The 15620-nt window shown below is 34.1% G+C and overlaps 2 protein-coding genes and 1 non-coding gene across 3 annotated transcripts; 1 reads left to right on the forward strand and 2 right to left on the reverse strand.

The window, feature by feature from the left end:
* Positions 1-211: 211 nt before the first annotated feature.
* TRNAL-UAG (transfer RNA leucine (anticodon UAG)) lies at positions 212-291 on the reverse strand. Its single transcript has one exon. It is a non-coding gene; the product is annotated as a tRNA-Leu (tRNA).
* A 3559-nt stretch (positions 292-3850) lies between these two features.
* Positions 3851-4486, forward strand: LOC148780643 (uncharacterized). The gene has a single exon (XM_088847838.1). It carries the CDS (start codon positions 3851-3853, stop codon positions 4484-4486), a length of 636 nt encoding a protein of 211 aa, XP_088703964.1.
* A 5946-nt stretch (positions 4487-10432) lies between these two features.
* LOC18441634 (uncharacterized) lies at positions 10433-12397 on the reverse strand. The gene has a single exon (XM_006851860.4). It carries the CDS (start codon positions 11574-11576, stop codon positions 10620-10622), a length of 957 nt encoding a protein of 318 aa, XP_006851922.1. The 5' UTR covers positions 11577-12397; the 3' UTR covers positions 10433-10619.
* Between the last annotated feature and the right edge of the window lie 3223 nt (positions 12398-15620).

Here is a 15620-nt window from a genome sequence, read left to right on the forward strand (position 1 = left end):
ACCCACGCCCAAAAAATTTTCGGAGGTGGCAGCTGGGATTTGTGGGGGTGCCACAGCTGGGATAAGGAAAAGGTGGCGCTGGGAAAAGGAGAAGGTGGCACAGCTTTAATTAAATAAAATATTTATTTTTAACTATAAATTTAATTTTAATTTAAATTTTGAGGCGGTGTGGCACAAATGGGATTTGAGCCCACGCTCAAATTAAAGGAGGTGACAGCTGTGGGATTTGAACCCACGCCCTTTCGGACCAGAGCCTAAATCTGGCGCCTTAGACCACTCGGCCAAACTGTCATCGATAACCATCTATCACATTTTTTAAAATGATTTACTTCTTTCTTCCTTATAGGGAGTCCAAAATCTCCTATAAACGTATTTAAAGTACTCACCGACCCTTCAAGAAGAGAATAAAAAAGGTATTCAATCCATATCGCAGTCTTACGAATAAAATATTTATCATAGAAGCGAAGACCCTACTACTACTACTACTATACCTAAAGTGAACCTCAAAAATTCATTGGAAGAAGTTGTTTGATGCTGACAAACTCTCAAATTTGATGATTTTAACCTTGAGATATATATGAGTGTAAAAAGAAAAGGACTTGTCTTGAAAATAGTGCATTTTATAATGTATTAACTACTTTGATGATTTTAACCTTGAGATATATATGAGTGTAAAAAGAAAAGGACTTGTCTTGAAAATAGTGCATTTTATAATGTATTAACTACTACTACTACTACTACTACCTAAAGTGAACCTCATTATTATTATTATACCTAAAGTGAACCTCAAAAATTCATTGGAAGAAGTTGTTTGATGCTGACAAACTCTCAAATTTGATGATTTTAACCTTGAGATATATATGAGTGTAAAAAGAAAAGGACTTGTCTTGAAAATAGTGCATTTTGTAATGTATTATCTAGACTACCAATATTCAAGATTTACTAGTGTTTATAGATCTACTTGATCTATATTTTTTTGAAGTTTTGAATTTTATAATTAGAGATGAAAATAAATTCTCATACCATTATAAATATGTTTGTACTAAAACATTATCTTTTGATACTATTTAAAGGTGCTTTTTACTTTGTTGTTTATGGCCTCAGCCCCATACAAACCACACCATAACATAAATAGTGCTTTTTTTTTAATAAAATGATTTATTGCCCCCTGGTGTATTAATGGGTCAAGTTTGGCTTGGCCTAACCCTGACCCAATCAGGTCCTAGCTAGAGCTAGATCTAACTAGCTAACCGGACCGGGTGAATCAATTCGGATTCTTGTCTAGATAAATATTAATAAGTTCCATTATAAATATTTTATAATATATGAATAATGTTGCATGTATGCATATATATTATATATCCATATCGGGTCGGGTTGGATCAACCTTGACCAGAACCTAACTTGACACGATAGGGTCCAAAATGGACTATTTCTCTCCTTCGCCCATTCAGACCTAAAATGGAGCTTGGGTCGGTCAGCTCCACTATTCACAGTTGTCCCACCTTTTTCACTCCGCTCATCAACAAAACGCCCCCAATCCTCTCCAACCTTAAGGGAAAAAAAAAAGAAAAAAGGAAAACATGCTCTCCCATTTATGAATAATTTCCACTTTCTAGAGTTCAACTAAAGAAATAAGGGTAGCAATGGGTCGCGTGGCTCATCCCGGCCAAGTCAGCACGGCTCTGAAATTGGCCAAGTCAGCACGGCTCTGAAATGTTAGAGCCTAGGCCACGAATGTGCGTCTAATTAGTTGTATATATGATTTTTCTTCTCATACGTCCCATTTTTTAATTTTTCTCTTCTTGGATTTTTTTGAAATGTTCCCAATTATTAGGGCATATTCGTATGAAAATAATTTTTTAGACATAATTTTCTTAGAAAATAACTAATTTCTTACATTTGGCTAGTCACAAAAGTAAGAAATTTTTTTACCTATGAAATTAGATTCTATAAAACGCATCCAAAAAATTTAAGAAATTGGAATCATACTTATGTAGGTATGATTCCAATTTCTTTGAAAATAAATTGGGAGCAAGGGTGTAAGTAAGGCTGCCATCGGGCCAGGTTGGCCCAAGGCTCGAAAAAGCCCAAAAATACTTGGGCCCGACCTAAAAATGTACCGAAAATCCCACCACAACCCCAAATATGTACTATCAAGCCCGGCCTAGCCCAACCCAACCCGAAAAGCTTATATTGGGCTTGGGCCCGACTTAGCCCATTAAGAAGTCCCCCCTTTTTACTTTTTTTTTTATTTCACTCTTCAAACGTTTCTTGTTTGTAATAAGCCAAAAATATGTTTTAGAAACTTTAAAAAAATATTGGATTTCTAGAGAGAGAAAGAGATAATGTGTTTTTAGAGAGAAAAGAAAAGAGAGATTGCGATTTTAGAGAGAGAAAGGAATATTGGTTTCTAAAGAGAGATGATGAGTTTTAGAGAGAGGATAGATGCAGTTTTTAGAGAGCGAGAGATTGATTTATAGAAAGAAAAAGATCGATTGATTTCTAGAGAGAGAAAGAGAGATTGAGTTTTTAGAGAGAGACAGACATTGATTTAGATAGAGAAAAAGAGTTTGGATTTCTAGAGAGAGAAAGAGAGATTGAGTTTATAGAAAGAGATAGGGTTTTTAGATAGAGAAAGATAGATTGGGTTTCTAGAGAGATCGTGGGTTTTAGAGAAAGCAAGAGAGATAATATGTTTTCAGAGAGACATTGGTTTCGAGACAATGGATTGCTAGAGAGAAATAGAGATTGAGTTTCTAGAAAGAGAATGAGTTTTTAGAGAGAAAGATTTGACTCTTAGAGAGATAATGAATTTTTAGAGAGAAAGAAATTATGGGATTTAAGATAAAGAGAACTTGAGTTTCTAGAGAGATGGTGGTTTTTTAGAGAGATTAGATTTCTAGAGCGGAAGGATGGGTTTTTAGAGAGAGATTTTCTAGAGAGATAATAGTTTTTAGAGAGAGAAAGAGAGATTGGTTTTTTGAGAGAGAAAGAGAGAATGAGTTTTTAGAAGCATAAAGAGATATTAGGTTTCTAGAGAGAGAGAAGATGGATTTTTAGAAAGAGAGATATTGTGTTTTTAGAGCAAGAATGGGTTCTAGAGAGAGAAAAAGAGATTGGATTTAGAGATAGATGGGTTTTTAAAGAGAGATAATTGATTTTTAGAGAGATCTAGAGACAATGTTGTTTTAGAGAGAGAAATAGAGATTGGCTAGATCGAGAGAATGGGTTTTTAGAGAGAAAAAGAGAGATTGAGTTTATAGAGTTATATTGTTTTTTTAGAAACAAAATAGGTTTTTAAAGACAGAATAAGTTTTTAGAGAGAGAAAGAGAGATGTTAAATTTGTTGAAATGTATTTTATAGAAACCATGATAATTGTTATGTTATTTTATTTTGACTGTTGTAGTGAAGTTGTACTTGTAAATTGTGCAATAAGAAATTAGGAAACTACTAGGTGGTTAGTAGCTCTTGTTGTAGGTTAGTAATTATAGTTGTAAGTGGGTAGTTATTGTAGGAAATATAGTTGTAAAAACCTTTATTTAAAAGAGAGATTTGTGGTGGGAATATTGGGTCACATGTGTTAAGGTTAATCTTGCGTGTTGACATTGTAATGTCTTTGTGTACCCCATGTTTTTTTTTTATGAAGTTTTTCTTCAATTTCATCTTTGTTTTTCTTCTTTCTATTTGCTTGTGAGTCTTGGGCTAGTGTAACATTGTTACACTAATTGAGACGCGGATATTTCCCAAATTTTGGAATCCATCGTTCTCTATATGGTATCAGAGTTACAAGGGTGGTGGTGATGTTGTCGGGACTCCCTAGGTGAATAAAATTATGTTTTTCTTAAGATGAATTCGGGTGGAATGATGAATGGTTTTAGCATTGAGTTGCTAAACCAATCAAACCACAAGGTATGGAGGTCATGTATGGAGTCTTACCTTGGTGAAGACTTATGGGAAGTTGTTAGCGGAAATGATAAGGATGCTCCTACATCAAAAAATATTGATGCATTAAAAAAATGGAGGGTAACAAATGCAAAGGCTGAATCCATCTTGAAGATATCTATTTCTCATAATCTATTTGATCATATTGTGAATTGCAAATCAGCTTGTGATATTTGGACTACTCTTGATGGGTTATTCAATAATAAAGATATGGCTCGATTGCAATTGTTGGAGAATGAATTGACTAACTCAACTCAAGGTAATCTTTCTATTTCTCAATTTTTCTTGAAAATCAAAAATCTTTGTTCAGAGATTTCTTTTTTTGATTCAGAGGAACCTATTCCGGAGGCACGAATGAAGGGACACATCATTCGTGGTTTCAAGAGGGAGTACATCCCCTATGTTATTTCTTTGCGAGGATGGGCTAGACAGCCATCCTTGGTAGAGTTTGAAAATCTTCTTATGTTGCAAGAATCTTTGGTCCACCAAATGGTTGGATTTTCACTTTCTGGAAATGAAGGAGATGATTTTCATTTCTAAAAAATCACTTTAAGAGGGAGTATTAAATTTGTTAAAGTATATTTTTTTAGAAACCATATTAGTTTTTATGTTATTTTATTATGAGTGATATAGTGAGATTTTACTTGTACGTTGTATAATAAGAAGTTATGAATCTGCTAGGTGGTTAGTAATTATTGTTATAAGTTAGTAGTTATAGTTGTAAGTGGGTAGTTATTGTAAAAAATATGGTTGTAAAAACCTTTATTTAAAAGAAAGAGGTTTGTGGTGGGAACATTGGCTCATATGTGTTAAGGTTAATCTTGTGTGTTGATATTGTAATGCATTTGTGTACTTCATGTTTTTTTTAAATGAAGTTTTTCTTCCATCTCATCTTGGTACTTCTTTTTCTTCTTTCTATTTGCTTGTGAGTTTTGGGCTGGTGTAACATTGTTACACTAATTGAGAAGTGGATATTTCCAGGATTGTGGAATCTGTCTGTGTCTATAAATGGGTTTTTAGAAAGAGAGATTGAGTTTATATAGAGAATCAGGTTTTAGAGAGAGAATATGTTTTTAGATAGGAAAAGAGAAAATGAAATTTTAGAGAGAGAAAGATAGATTGGATTTTTAGAGAGAATGTGTTTTTATAGAGAGATTGGATTTTTAGAGAGAGAATGACTTTTTAGAGAGAAAAATTGGGTTCTTAGAGAGAGAAAGACAGAATGGGTTTTTAAAAAGAGAAATAGAGTTTGGGTTTCTAGATAGAGAATGGTTTTTAGTAAAAGAAAGATAATTGATTTTAGATAGGGCAAGAAAGATTGAGTTTTATAGAAAGAATATGTTTTTAGATAGAGAAAGAGAGATTAGGTTTCTAGAGAGAGGCTGGGTTTTAGAGAGCGATTGGATTTTTAAAGAGAGAAAGACAGATTGGATTTCTAGAGAGAGAGAATAGCTTACATTCCATATTCCAAAAGGGTAGATTCCCAAATAGTTTACTAAAAGAAAATAAAACAATTTCATAGGAATCTAGATAGTATTACCAAACATGAGAAAATAAAAACATATAAAATCTAAATCTAAAAAATCTATTTCCTAATAAATTAATTTTCTACACAAAAACTATTTCACGCAAACCAAACGGGCCCTGAATCATTTTTTCCTCAATCCATCTTCTTTTATGGGCTTGTGCACTACTTGGAAAGTACCTTACTCACTCGGCTTTGGCAAGGCCCCAAGTCTCGAGCCCAACCCAAGTAAACGAACCTTGAATCATACTGTTATCCTTGTTCTAGCTCTCATTACTCAGATAATTTCTTTGAATTTTTTTCCCACTCCTAAAACAAGCTATTCTCTTATTTACTGTGTCTATTGAATGCGGATCTTTATCACGGAAGTGGCTTAAAACGATAGAGAGCATGCTTGTCTTTTTCAAACAAGTTGACTGAAAAGAATGGTGCTTCACCGAATGGAGCCACAAATAAATTTCATCGAAGTGGGTCTGCGTTATATTTTTTATTAGGTTTAAGTTCTTAGAAATTATTTAGTGTTTTTTACTTGTTTGAGGATCAAAAAAAAGTAAAAAAAAAGTGGATTTAATTTCCAACCTGTCTTTCCTAGGTTCTATTTTCATGGTTTGAAAACCCTGAAACCATAAAATAAAGGATATTATGTTGTTGTCTCATTAGGAATCCAGGCAGCAAATATGGTATAACATACAAGTAAAATTGACTAATGTGCAAGCAAAGGAAAATCGTTTCATGTGGGCTGGATCACATTCCTATAATACGCGGTCCAGAGGTGTAAAGCATGGATGCAAATAGGTGGTCCATCTAAAAACAAGTATAACGGTCCAAATGTTTTTTTAATATAATTATTATTTTTAGTTTATTTATTATTTTATATTCATGATCTCCATGTTAAAGATTAAATATTCTCTAAATATTAAAATTACATTATATTTAAAAAATATATTTATTGCCAAGCCCGCATTTCTACAATATGCGGGTTGGCTCCATAGAAACCGTGTCCACAAGAATATTATCTACTACTGTGGTACAGTACCTCAGTGTTGAGCTCTCTATTCAAGGAACAGCTAGCTCAGTTGCCATCTGTGAAGACCTGCATAAATTCTGGACCAGAGAGCACTCCTAGGCCTAGTTGGTTTTGGCTTCCTTCCCTGGCCCGTCTTGAAGGCCTCAAATTATTTGGCCCTACTTGGATTCAGCACTTGATCATGAGACTCTGAAAACATCATCATTTGGGTCTCATGGTCCTCTCCTTGCCTCTGATCACTCGCTCCGATTTATGAGGAAATCACTCATATTTACAAAGATATAGTCGTCTCATGAAGGCAGCGAAACAAATACCATTATCAAAATAAGTAAAACCTTGCCTCAAAACTAACTGAAAATTGTAGTTTTGGTATCAAAAACCTTCAGATCAATCATCTCAGTCTTGAACATTATAGTAGTAAAATAAATTAGTAATTCAAACCTAAAAAATAGTATATTGTATAACCAATGGTTTAAAAACGGATCGGTGAACCGGATCGGGCTTTCAAAAAACCGATCTGGATCGGCGAATCGGCGATCCGGATCGGGAATCGGGTGAATCGGTCATAATAAAGCTTAAAAAAAATCCGAAAAAATTATTAAAATTCATTATAAATATTGTTTTTTAGGAATTCAATAAGAAATGAGGATACTCCATTAAGAATTTTCATGTTTTGAATGAATATGCGAATATTGATATGTTCTTTCCCTGCATGAACCGCCATTCAGCATTTAATTTACATCACACAAAAAGATAAACATATAATTATCATGGAATAAGTATATCAACATACATGGACTACAATAAAGCATAAAATTAGTAACGTATGATCTAAAAATAAAATGATAGACGACATTATTGTTCTTCTTGGTCACGCTGGTGCCATTGATTGAATTCGTTTAACAATTCATTGATTCGATCTAAAAACGAATCATCGATATTAGCAGGCGTCTGACTATTCCCAAATCCCTGAGTGTTAGTATTTTGTTGTGTTTCCAATCTAAAATCCCCGAAGATTGTCCATCCTTCATGCTCATCTGCACTGTCGTGCCCATCCCTACGCTGTTGCTGAATAATATGGCTGGGATAGGGTGGCCTCAGAATCATCATCTCTCTCATTTTCTCTTTGAATAATATGGATTAAAAAAAAAATAACAAATTTTCAAAAAAATCGATCATGGATTAAAAAAAAAATCACAAATTTTCAAAAATTCTATCATGGATTACAAAAAAAAATTCGATCATGGATTAAAAAAAAAAATCACAAATTTTCAAAAAATTCTACTATGGATTACAAAAAAAAATTTGATCATGGATTACAAAAAAAAACAAACAAAAAAAAACAAAAAATTCAATCGTGGATTACAAAAAAAGAAAAAAACAATTCGATCATGAGTTACAAAAAATTCAATCATGGATTACAAAAAACTCTATCATGAGTTACAAAAAAAGCAAAAAACAAAAAATTCGATCATGGATTACAAAAAAAAAACAAACATTTCGATCATGGATTACAAAAAAAAAACAAACATTTCGATCATGTATTACAAAACATTCGATCATGGATTACAAAAAATTCTATCATGGGTTACAAAAAAAAAAAAAAACAAAAAATTCGATCATGGATTACAAAAAAAAAAAACAATTCGATCATGGATTACAAAAAAATCGATCAAGTATTACAAAGAAATCTATCATGGATTACAAAAAAAAATAAAAAATAAAAAATAAAAAAATCCGTACGGGACTCGCCGATTCACTGTTCGGACTCGCCGATTCCGTACAGTGAATCGGCGAGTCACTGTACAGAATCGTCCGGTTCTCTCGAGAACCGGACGATTTCCGATTTTTTAGCCGATGCAATCCATTTTTGCGATTTCTGAGTCGAACCGGGCGAGTCCGGTTCGACTCGACGTTTTTTAAAACACTGAGTATAACACATTGTCCAGGCTATCCATTTTCCCCAAAAAATAAGTGCACAGATCTAGAGATTTGGAAAATTGATTTGATAGCCATCATAGAGATTTCTAATGGCCAAAGTGCTTTCTAGATGAGGAATTGAGAGGAGATTTTACTTTGTTTTCTATAAAACTAGTGTTATAAAATTTGCACCGATCAATAAAATTAGGGTATGGTTTCTATAAGGTTCCAACTTTAAAGAATCAAAGTAAGAGACACCTCCAAATTTTATATTAAGATGTAATTTTGGTGTAAAAAATTATTAGGATGGCTTGAATATCTATTTTCAGTTGTAATTACAAAATTTTAAACTTAAAAAATTATTCAAACATGAAAATATTGAAAATGAACAGTATAGATAATATGTTGCAAAATGTAATATTTTTGAGACTCAAGATTTTTTTTATTTAATTTCTAGATATTGAGATGATCAATGGATTCTTCAGGTGCACCTCAATTTTACAATTTAAGGTTGCGAAGTTATATAAACTTTTCCCCTAAAATTAAGTTTCGCATAACCCACTGTTAATCCGTGGGGCCGGAGGATTCGAGCTAGGGTTAGGTTTGCCTCTTGCAGAGCCACGCATTAAAGAGTTCGCCAGGGTTTGGTTTTCCACTGTTAATCCAGAGAGAGATCGACGGGTTTTGGGCTTTACTTTTCGTACACTGGTTGGAGAGAGAGTATTCGACTGGAAATGGGCTTTGGGCTTTCTTTTCTACACTCTGGGTGTTTTAATTAAGGAAAGAGTTTATATAAGGTTCCAATGTTAAAATGTAGAATTAAAAATGCATCAAAAAATCCAGCAGGAAAAGTTATTTTAATGTTAAAAAACCTTTAATTGATCATCTTCAGAGGTTTATATATATATATATATATATATATATATATATATATATATATATATATATATATATATATATATATATATCAAATAAAAAACAAAAAAATAAAAAGATTTTGAGTCCCAAAAATAATATATCTCGCAACACATTACTTACTGTTCATTTTTCAACATTTGAGGCTGAAACTCAGAGTTTTAGTTTTGAGTTCAAAAAATTCCGCCCAACGATTGATTTCTCTGTCATTTTAGCATCTTTTTCAATTCAAATTTGTGTGTTTTGAAGATCAGAGACGTCCTCACAAGATCACAGTCCTAATTTGGTCGAACTGAGCAATTTTCATGCTCGAATTTGACTCTTAAAGGCTGAAACTCAGAGTTTCCGTTATGGGTTCAAAAAATTCATATATTATCCTATATAAAAATTTGTTTTAATTTTTACTTTCAAGATAAATTTAGGTTATAAGACACTATACACTTAATCTATTTTTTTTCACATTTTTTTATTTTTTTAGTTTTTGACTCATTTTTTTAAAAAAAATCTACTGGACCAAGCCAAGTTCGGATCCATGGACCGTTGACCGGGTTGGTTTGATCCTTCCAAGACATATAAATTGGTTAACTTTTTTGTTTTACAAACTATGTGCTCTTCAAAAAATAAAAATGGCTTCACTTGGGTTGTTTTTTTTTTATAATAGATATTTATTTGAAATAAACTATATAGACATCTTACCCTTAATACTTTTTAATTTCATTCCAAACAAAATTTACTTTGTTCCCTCCCCTCCCCCGATAAAAAAAAAAAAAACGCATTCTCTTCTCTCTCTCCCTATCCACCTTTTCTCTTTCTCTTTCTCTTTCACTCTCTCTCTACCCGTCCGCTCTATCTCTCTCTACCTTCCCCCCCTCTCTTTACCCTCCCTCTCTCTCTTTCTCTCTCAAGAAACAAAGAAGGAGAAGAAGAAACTTTCATCGCAAAAAAAAAGAAAACCCTAAATTTTTTTCTTTAAGAGGAGCCCAGGGAACCTTCTTGTTGCAGAGAACAAAGTACGAATTGGTTTGTGAACGCTGTGTTAGACTTTGTACCATTAAAACATATTTTCTGCCCGCTCCCCTCCCCTCTCATCGACAACTTCTAAAACAAATTTAAACATAATTTTCAGCTTTCTCACAATGTCCAACAGAGAGAATACTTGAATACATAGGGGAGAAAAGAACTTGCACATAAACACCAACACCCCCAACAAATACACATCCCCAACCAAAATAAATAAATAAAAAAACAGTTTCTATTTTTTTTTTCCTTTTTTTATCAACCAGAATTCAGGCCTTTCCCTCCAGCCTTGCATGAGTGAGACCAACACAAGTATCCACAAAATCCTCATCAATATAATCTGATGAAAAAACCTGCAACTTATCAGCACATCCTCTAGCGAAAGCCTGTGCTATGAAGAGCCTCGCGTACCCCCTTATCCGATCCGTAACGGGCCTGACACAGAGCACCGGGTTGTCGGCTTGAGGAGTCACTGTATTCTCAACCCTGTAGAAATACTTTCTCGAATTCACAGGTGGTTGCTCGGCTAAATGCTTCAGATTGCTCTCGAATTTAGTCAAGGGCAAATCGGTATCGATCCAGTTGTCTTTAAGGTAGCCTGCACTCCATAGAGGGCCGCCTCGTGGCGGTGGTGGCGCTTTTCTTGGCTTCCAAATGCAAATCAAACGCTTTGGTAACACCTCGGTGACTGTCCGGTCGAAAACCGAGTCATCTTGATGGATGCAATATTCGCCCAATTGCTCGATCAAGTATTTGTCGAATTCAGGGGGGTCTTCATAGCCAAATTCGGTCCGAATCTCCAAAATTACAAGCTCAGACTGGGTCTCCGATAAGAATTTCTTGACGTCGGAGATGACGAGGTCGATCGAATAGGTAGTGAGAATTCCATGGCAGACACGACGATCCTTATTAACACGAATGTCAAGGAGTCGGACACCACGACAGAGTTGCCTATAAATTGAGCAGGATTGGCATTGGGCGAAGGGGCGGGACACCAATGGGATACCGATCTTGTTCGTGGCCGAGTCATGAGTGCCCGGCCAAACGATGGTCTTGATTTGCAGCTTGTTGAGATCGAGGGTCGACATCCATTCCTTTCGGTTCGATGCACGGTGATCCGAGCCCGGAAACGTGGTGCCAACACTGTCGTTGAGCTCCTGGAGCTGATTTTTCTCGGTTGAAAGGGTCTTTCGACGCTGAATTTGCTTTGTTGCGTGTTGCCCCATAGAGATAGAGAGAGAAAGATAATTGCAAGTTGGAGAAAGAGAAGATTAGAAGTAGGAAGCTTTGGAGAATTCAGAAAGAAGGGAAAAGTACGAGCTATTTTCTTTGGTTTTGCAGGAATGGGAGGGAAGATAATAAAAAAAGAGGATGATGGGGTTGATCGGTTGGGGTTTTTCTTTTAGTTTTTGCAGAAGAGACAGAAAGAAAGAGAATAATAATGGAGGAGGTTAGAAGTTTGAATGAAGAAAAAGGCCAAGATTGGGATGATGGATCATGACGACAAATGAGATTATTATTTTTTTTTGGTTCTTTGTTGGCGCGAGTTTTATTTTTGTCGTTTAAACCGGTTTTGGAATTACCCCAACTCCTTCAACGCAAAAAAAAAGAAAAAAAAAAAAGTATATTATAAAATTATTTTAGTTAAAAATAAAGTCAAAAAATAAGAAAGTATATTATAAGAATATTTTACAATTGTCATTAAGAGGTCACCATTGCTCATAGCCCTTAGATGTTACATTGGAAGTAGGTCAATTTTCTTTTTTTTGTTTTTTCAAAAGTTAATTGAGATTTTTGAGGGAAAATGAAGGATAATTACTGGTTGAAATGGGAGTTTGTGAGTGGTTGCTGGGGAGTGGTAATCCGGTTGGTGAGGAGTTTGGTTAGAACTTAAGAGTAAGTAATTTAAGAGATTGGGATCGGACATGTGGCCACCTGCCATTGGAAGGTGGCCCAAGGATATGGAAAACGTTTGTCCGTTTCTTTGCTCTTCTTCTTTCTTATTTATTGCTCTTCTTCTTTCTTATTTATTTATGGAATTATTGGACGTTTTATAATTTTTGTGGTTTTGGTTTTTTTTGCGAACCTACTCTATAGATGAAGCGATGATTTCGGCTACCTTAAGTATAGATTATATGTTTAGTTTATAATTTATTTAGGCCTCTGTCCCTGTAAACATTACTTCAGAGTTTTTCTTAGAAAGTCTAAATGATCATGAAGTGTTCAACTCTGACTGTTTTTGTCGTTGGTGTTCTTTCTCTCTCTTAAATTACATTACTAAAATATTTATTTTATAAGGATATTTTTTGTTTTTAGTGGGATTTTTTTTTTCGGAATTGTTTACTATACCTATTTGTTTTTTATACATAAATATTACAATCATTTTTAGCCATTGAAAATGAAATCTAATAGGTAAAGTATGTCACGATATTTGAAAAAAATTATTTTGAATTTTATGTCCAAAAATTGATGTATTATCAAACAGTCCATTTTAAATCTAACAGTCAATGATGGTGATGATCACCTTGTATGGAAAGTAAATAGTCTCACTGCATTTTTTTATTTTTATTTTTTTTATATACATTATAGTTAAGACGAAGGTACATAATATGAAAATAAATGAGGATCTATGACATAAGAGATAATTGGGTAAAAAGTCCTACAACTATATATAAATCTAATAGATGAAAGTGTATCACAACATTTGAAAAAAATTATTTTGGACTTTGTGCCAATAATAGATCCTTAACAACCGGATTTCAAATCAAACGTTCATTGATGTTTGTGACCTCTTTATATCAAAAGTATATGATCTCATTGTATATATTTCTATTTGGGGATTGTAAACTACTAGATTATTTATCTTTCTACAAAGAGATCTCATTTACTCCTAGCCACTAAATATCAAATTAGATGACTTGTGTATCATACGAAGTTTGAAATTTTTTTTGTGAATTTTAGGTTTAGCCAATGGCATTGATCACACCCAATTGAAAAACTAAAAGACAAGAGCGACTGTGACCTCCTTGTCCGAAAAATAAATAATTTTTTTTGTATACTTATCCTCTCCAATGCAATCGCAGACTTTCAATGAAGACCAAGGGATATCCAGACCGTTGATTTGCCAAATGCTTGTAAGCTTTAATGCTACGTCAAGAAATAAAATGGAACTACGCAGCTAGCTCCCATTACTCTTTTCCTTTTGTTGAAAGATTGCATTGGACGTTGCCTGCCACTTACTCTCCTGTTATGATAGGGACATGAAAAAGAACCAAGCAAAAGCCCCAATAATTCAATCCTACATCCCTCTCTCTCTCTCTCTCTCTCTCTCTCTCTCTCTCTCTCTCTCTCTCTCAATTTGATAAGTCTACGGGGTGACAATCCTGTCAGGTAAGCCCAACCCAAGCCCAAGTTTGGACCCGGTTAATGGCCCTAATGAGTTGGGCACATATCCCAATATTCAGGTCCGAGTACAGGCCCAATTCCTGGACCGACCCGGTTAATGGCCCTAATGAGTTGGGCACATATCCCAATATTCAGGTCCGAGTACAGGCCCAATTCCTAGACCGACCCGGTTAATGGCCCTAATGAGTTGGGCACATATCCCAATATTCAGGTCCGAGTACAGGCCCAATTCCTGGACCGACCTAGATTGGTCCAACTACCTCGTAGGATCGAGGCCGACAAGAACCCCACCCAGCCCGTTTACCCCCTAGATGAGTCTCATGCATTGGATAGACATGTCATCATAATGTGATATTATTGCATTTGTTGTCTTCCTAATAATTTAAAACCTAACAAGGGGAGAACAGACCCAACATGAATAAAAAAGCTATAATATAATATCAACACTGCCAAGCCTACGAAAGAAAAAAGAAATGCCTCTAAACATCAGCTATTCAACTTCACCAAACCTGACTCCCACCACCAAGAGCTACAAGATATATTTATTTAATTATGAAGCAATTTTGATATCAAGAATTTTTGGGATGGCTTGAGAATCAATTTTTATATCTAATTATAATATTTTAAACTCTGAAAATGCTTTAAATCAAGCTGATCTATAAATGCATAAAAATCTTGGAAATGAACGGTCCAAAAAAAATGCTGCAAGATGTACTATCCTTTGGACTTCAAATCTTTTCTTTTTTTTTCATGTCTATACATTTTGATGCCAAGATATTAATTAGGTTGTTTTTGGACCAGCCCGAGACAATTTTCGATTTCATATTATACATAAAATACAAGGCATTCACATTCGTGAGAAAAACAAAGGCATAATCAAGCTTAGTCATGGAAGATAATCCTCGAATTTGAACATAGAGACCGTGGGCCATCCATAATCCATAGTGTTAATAGCGTTGTCGACCGCAATGGGCCATTTCACGCGCTTTCAGATTACATGTGGTAATCCATAGTGTTAATAGCGTGGATGTTGACCTCAATGGGCCATTTCACGCGCTTTCAGATTACATGTGATCTACAACCAATCGAGTGCCATTAAAATAAAGTTCACGGGACAAATTTTACTTTATACTACTGAAGTGATGCAGACCTTACCGAAGTAATTAGAAAATATTGTTTTAAAGTTAGAAAAATTCTTGAATTGATTTCTTGACCCCGAGATATATGAATATGAAAGAAAATGGATTTCAAAGTTTTAAAAATAGTACATCTTGTAATATAATATCTAGACTGTCTATTTTCAAGATTTTCAAATATACATAGATCTATGTGATATGCATGAATTTTGGAGCTTTGAATTTCATAATGGACTCAGTTTCTATGCGGCCAAGCCCGCATATGTAGAAATGTGACCATCTTAATAAATCTACTTTTGAGATGGATTTTAAGAATTATATTTTTAGGACATGTAATCTTTGACATGTAGATCATGAATATGAAAAAATAAATACATTTTAAAAATTAAAAATAATAATTCTAATAAAAAAACATTTGGACCGTTGGTTTCTATTATTTTTAGATAGAACACATACTTGCATCCATCTTTAAGATGGATTCTTTATACTTTATCGACCATATATGTAGAAATGCGGTCCAGCCTGTATGAAATAACTTTCCTTTCATAATTAGGAGCGCAAACATATTTTGACATGCACACATCTTCTCACAAGATTTTTTATTGTTAAAGGTGGGTGCCTACTTGAGCAAAAGCTTCTCTAGGAGATTTTTCTTTTCTTTTTTTTTTAATACTTTTTCTTATATGAGGATTTACATGGCATCCTTGATTCACATGAACATCTTAAAAT

The sequence above is a fragment of the Amborella trichopoda genome, chromosome 9 (genome assembly GCF_054954075.1).
Source record: "Amborella trichopoda isolate Santa Cruz 75 chromosome 9, AtrichopodaSantaCruz75HAP2 v2.0, whole genome shotgun sequence".
Lineage (NCBI taxonomy): Eukaryota > Viridiplantae > Streptophyta > Magnoliopsida > Amborellales > Amborellaceae > Amborella > Amborella trichopoda.

What these genes read in the sequence shown, in the direction of transcription:
- LOC148780643 (XM_088847838.1), top strand. Translation starts at nt 3,851, where the DNA reads ATGAATTCGGGTGGAATGATGAATGGTTTTAGCATTGAGTTGCTAAAC.
- LOC18441634 (XM_006851860.4), bottom strand. Translation starts at nt 11,576, where the DNA reads ATGGGGCAACACGCAACAAAGCAAATTCAGCGTCGAAAGACCCTTTCA.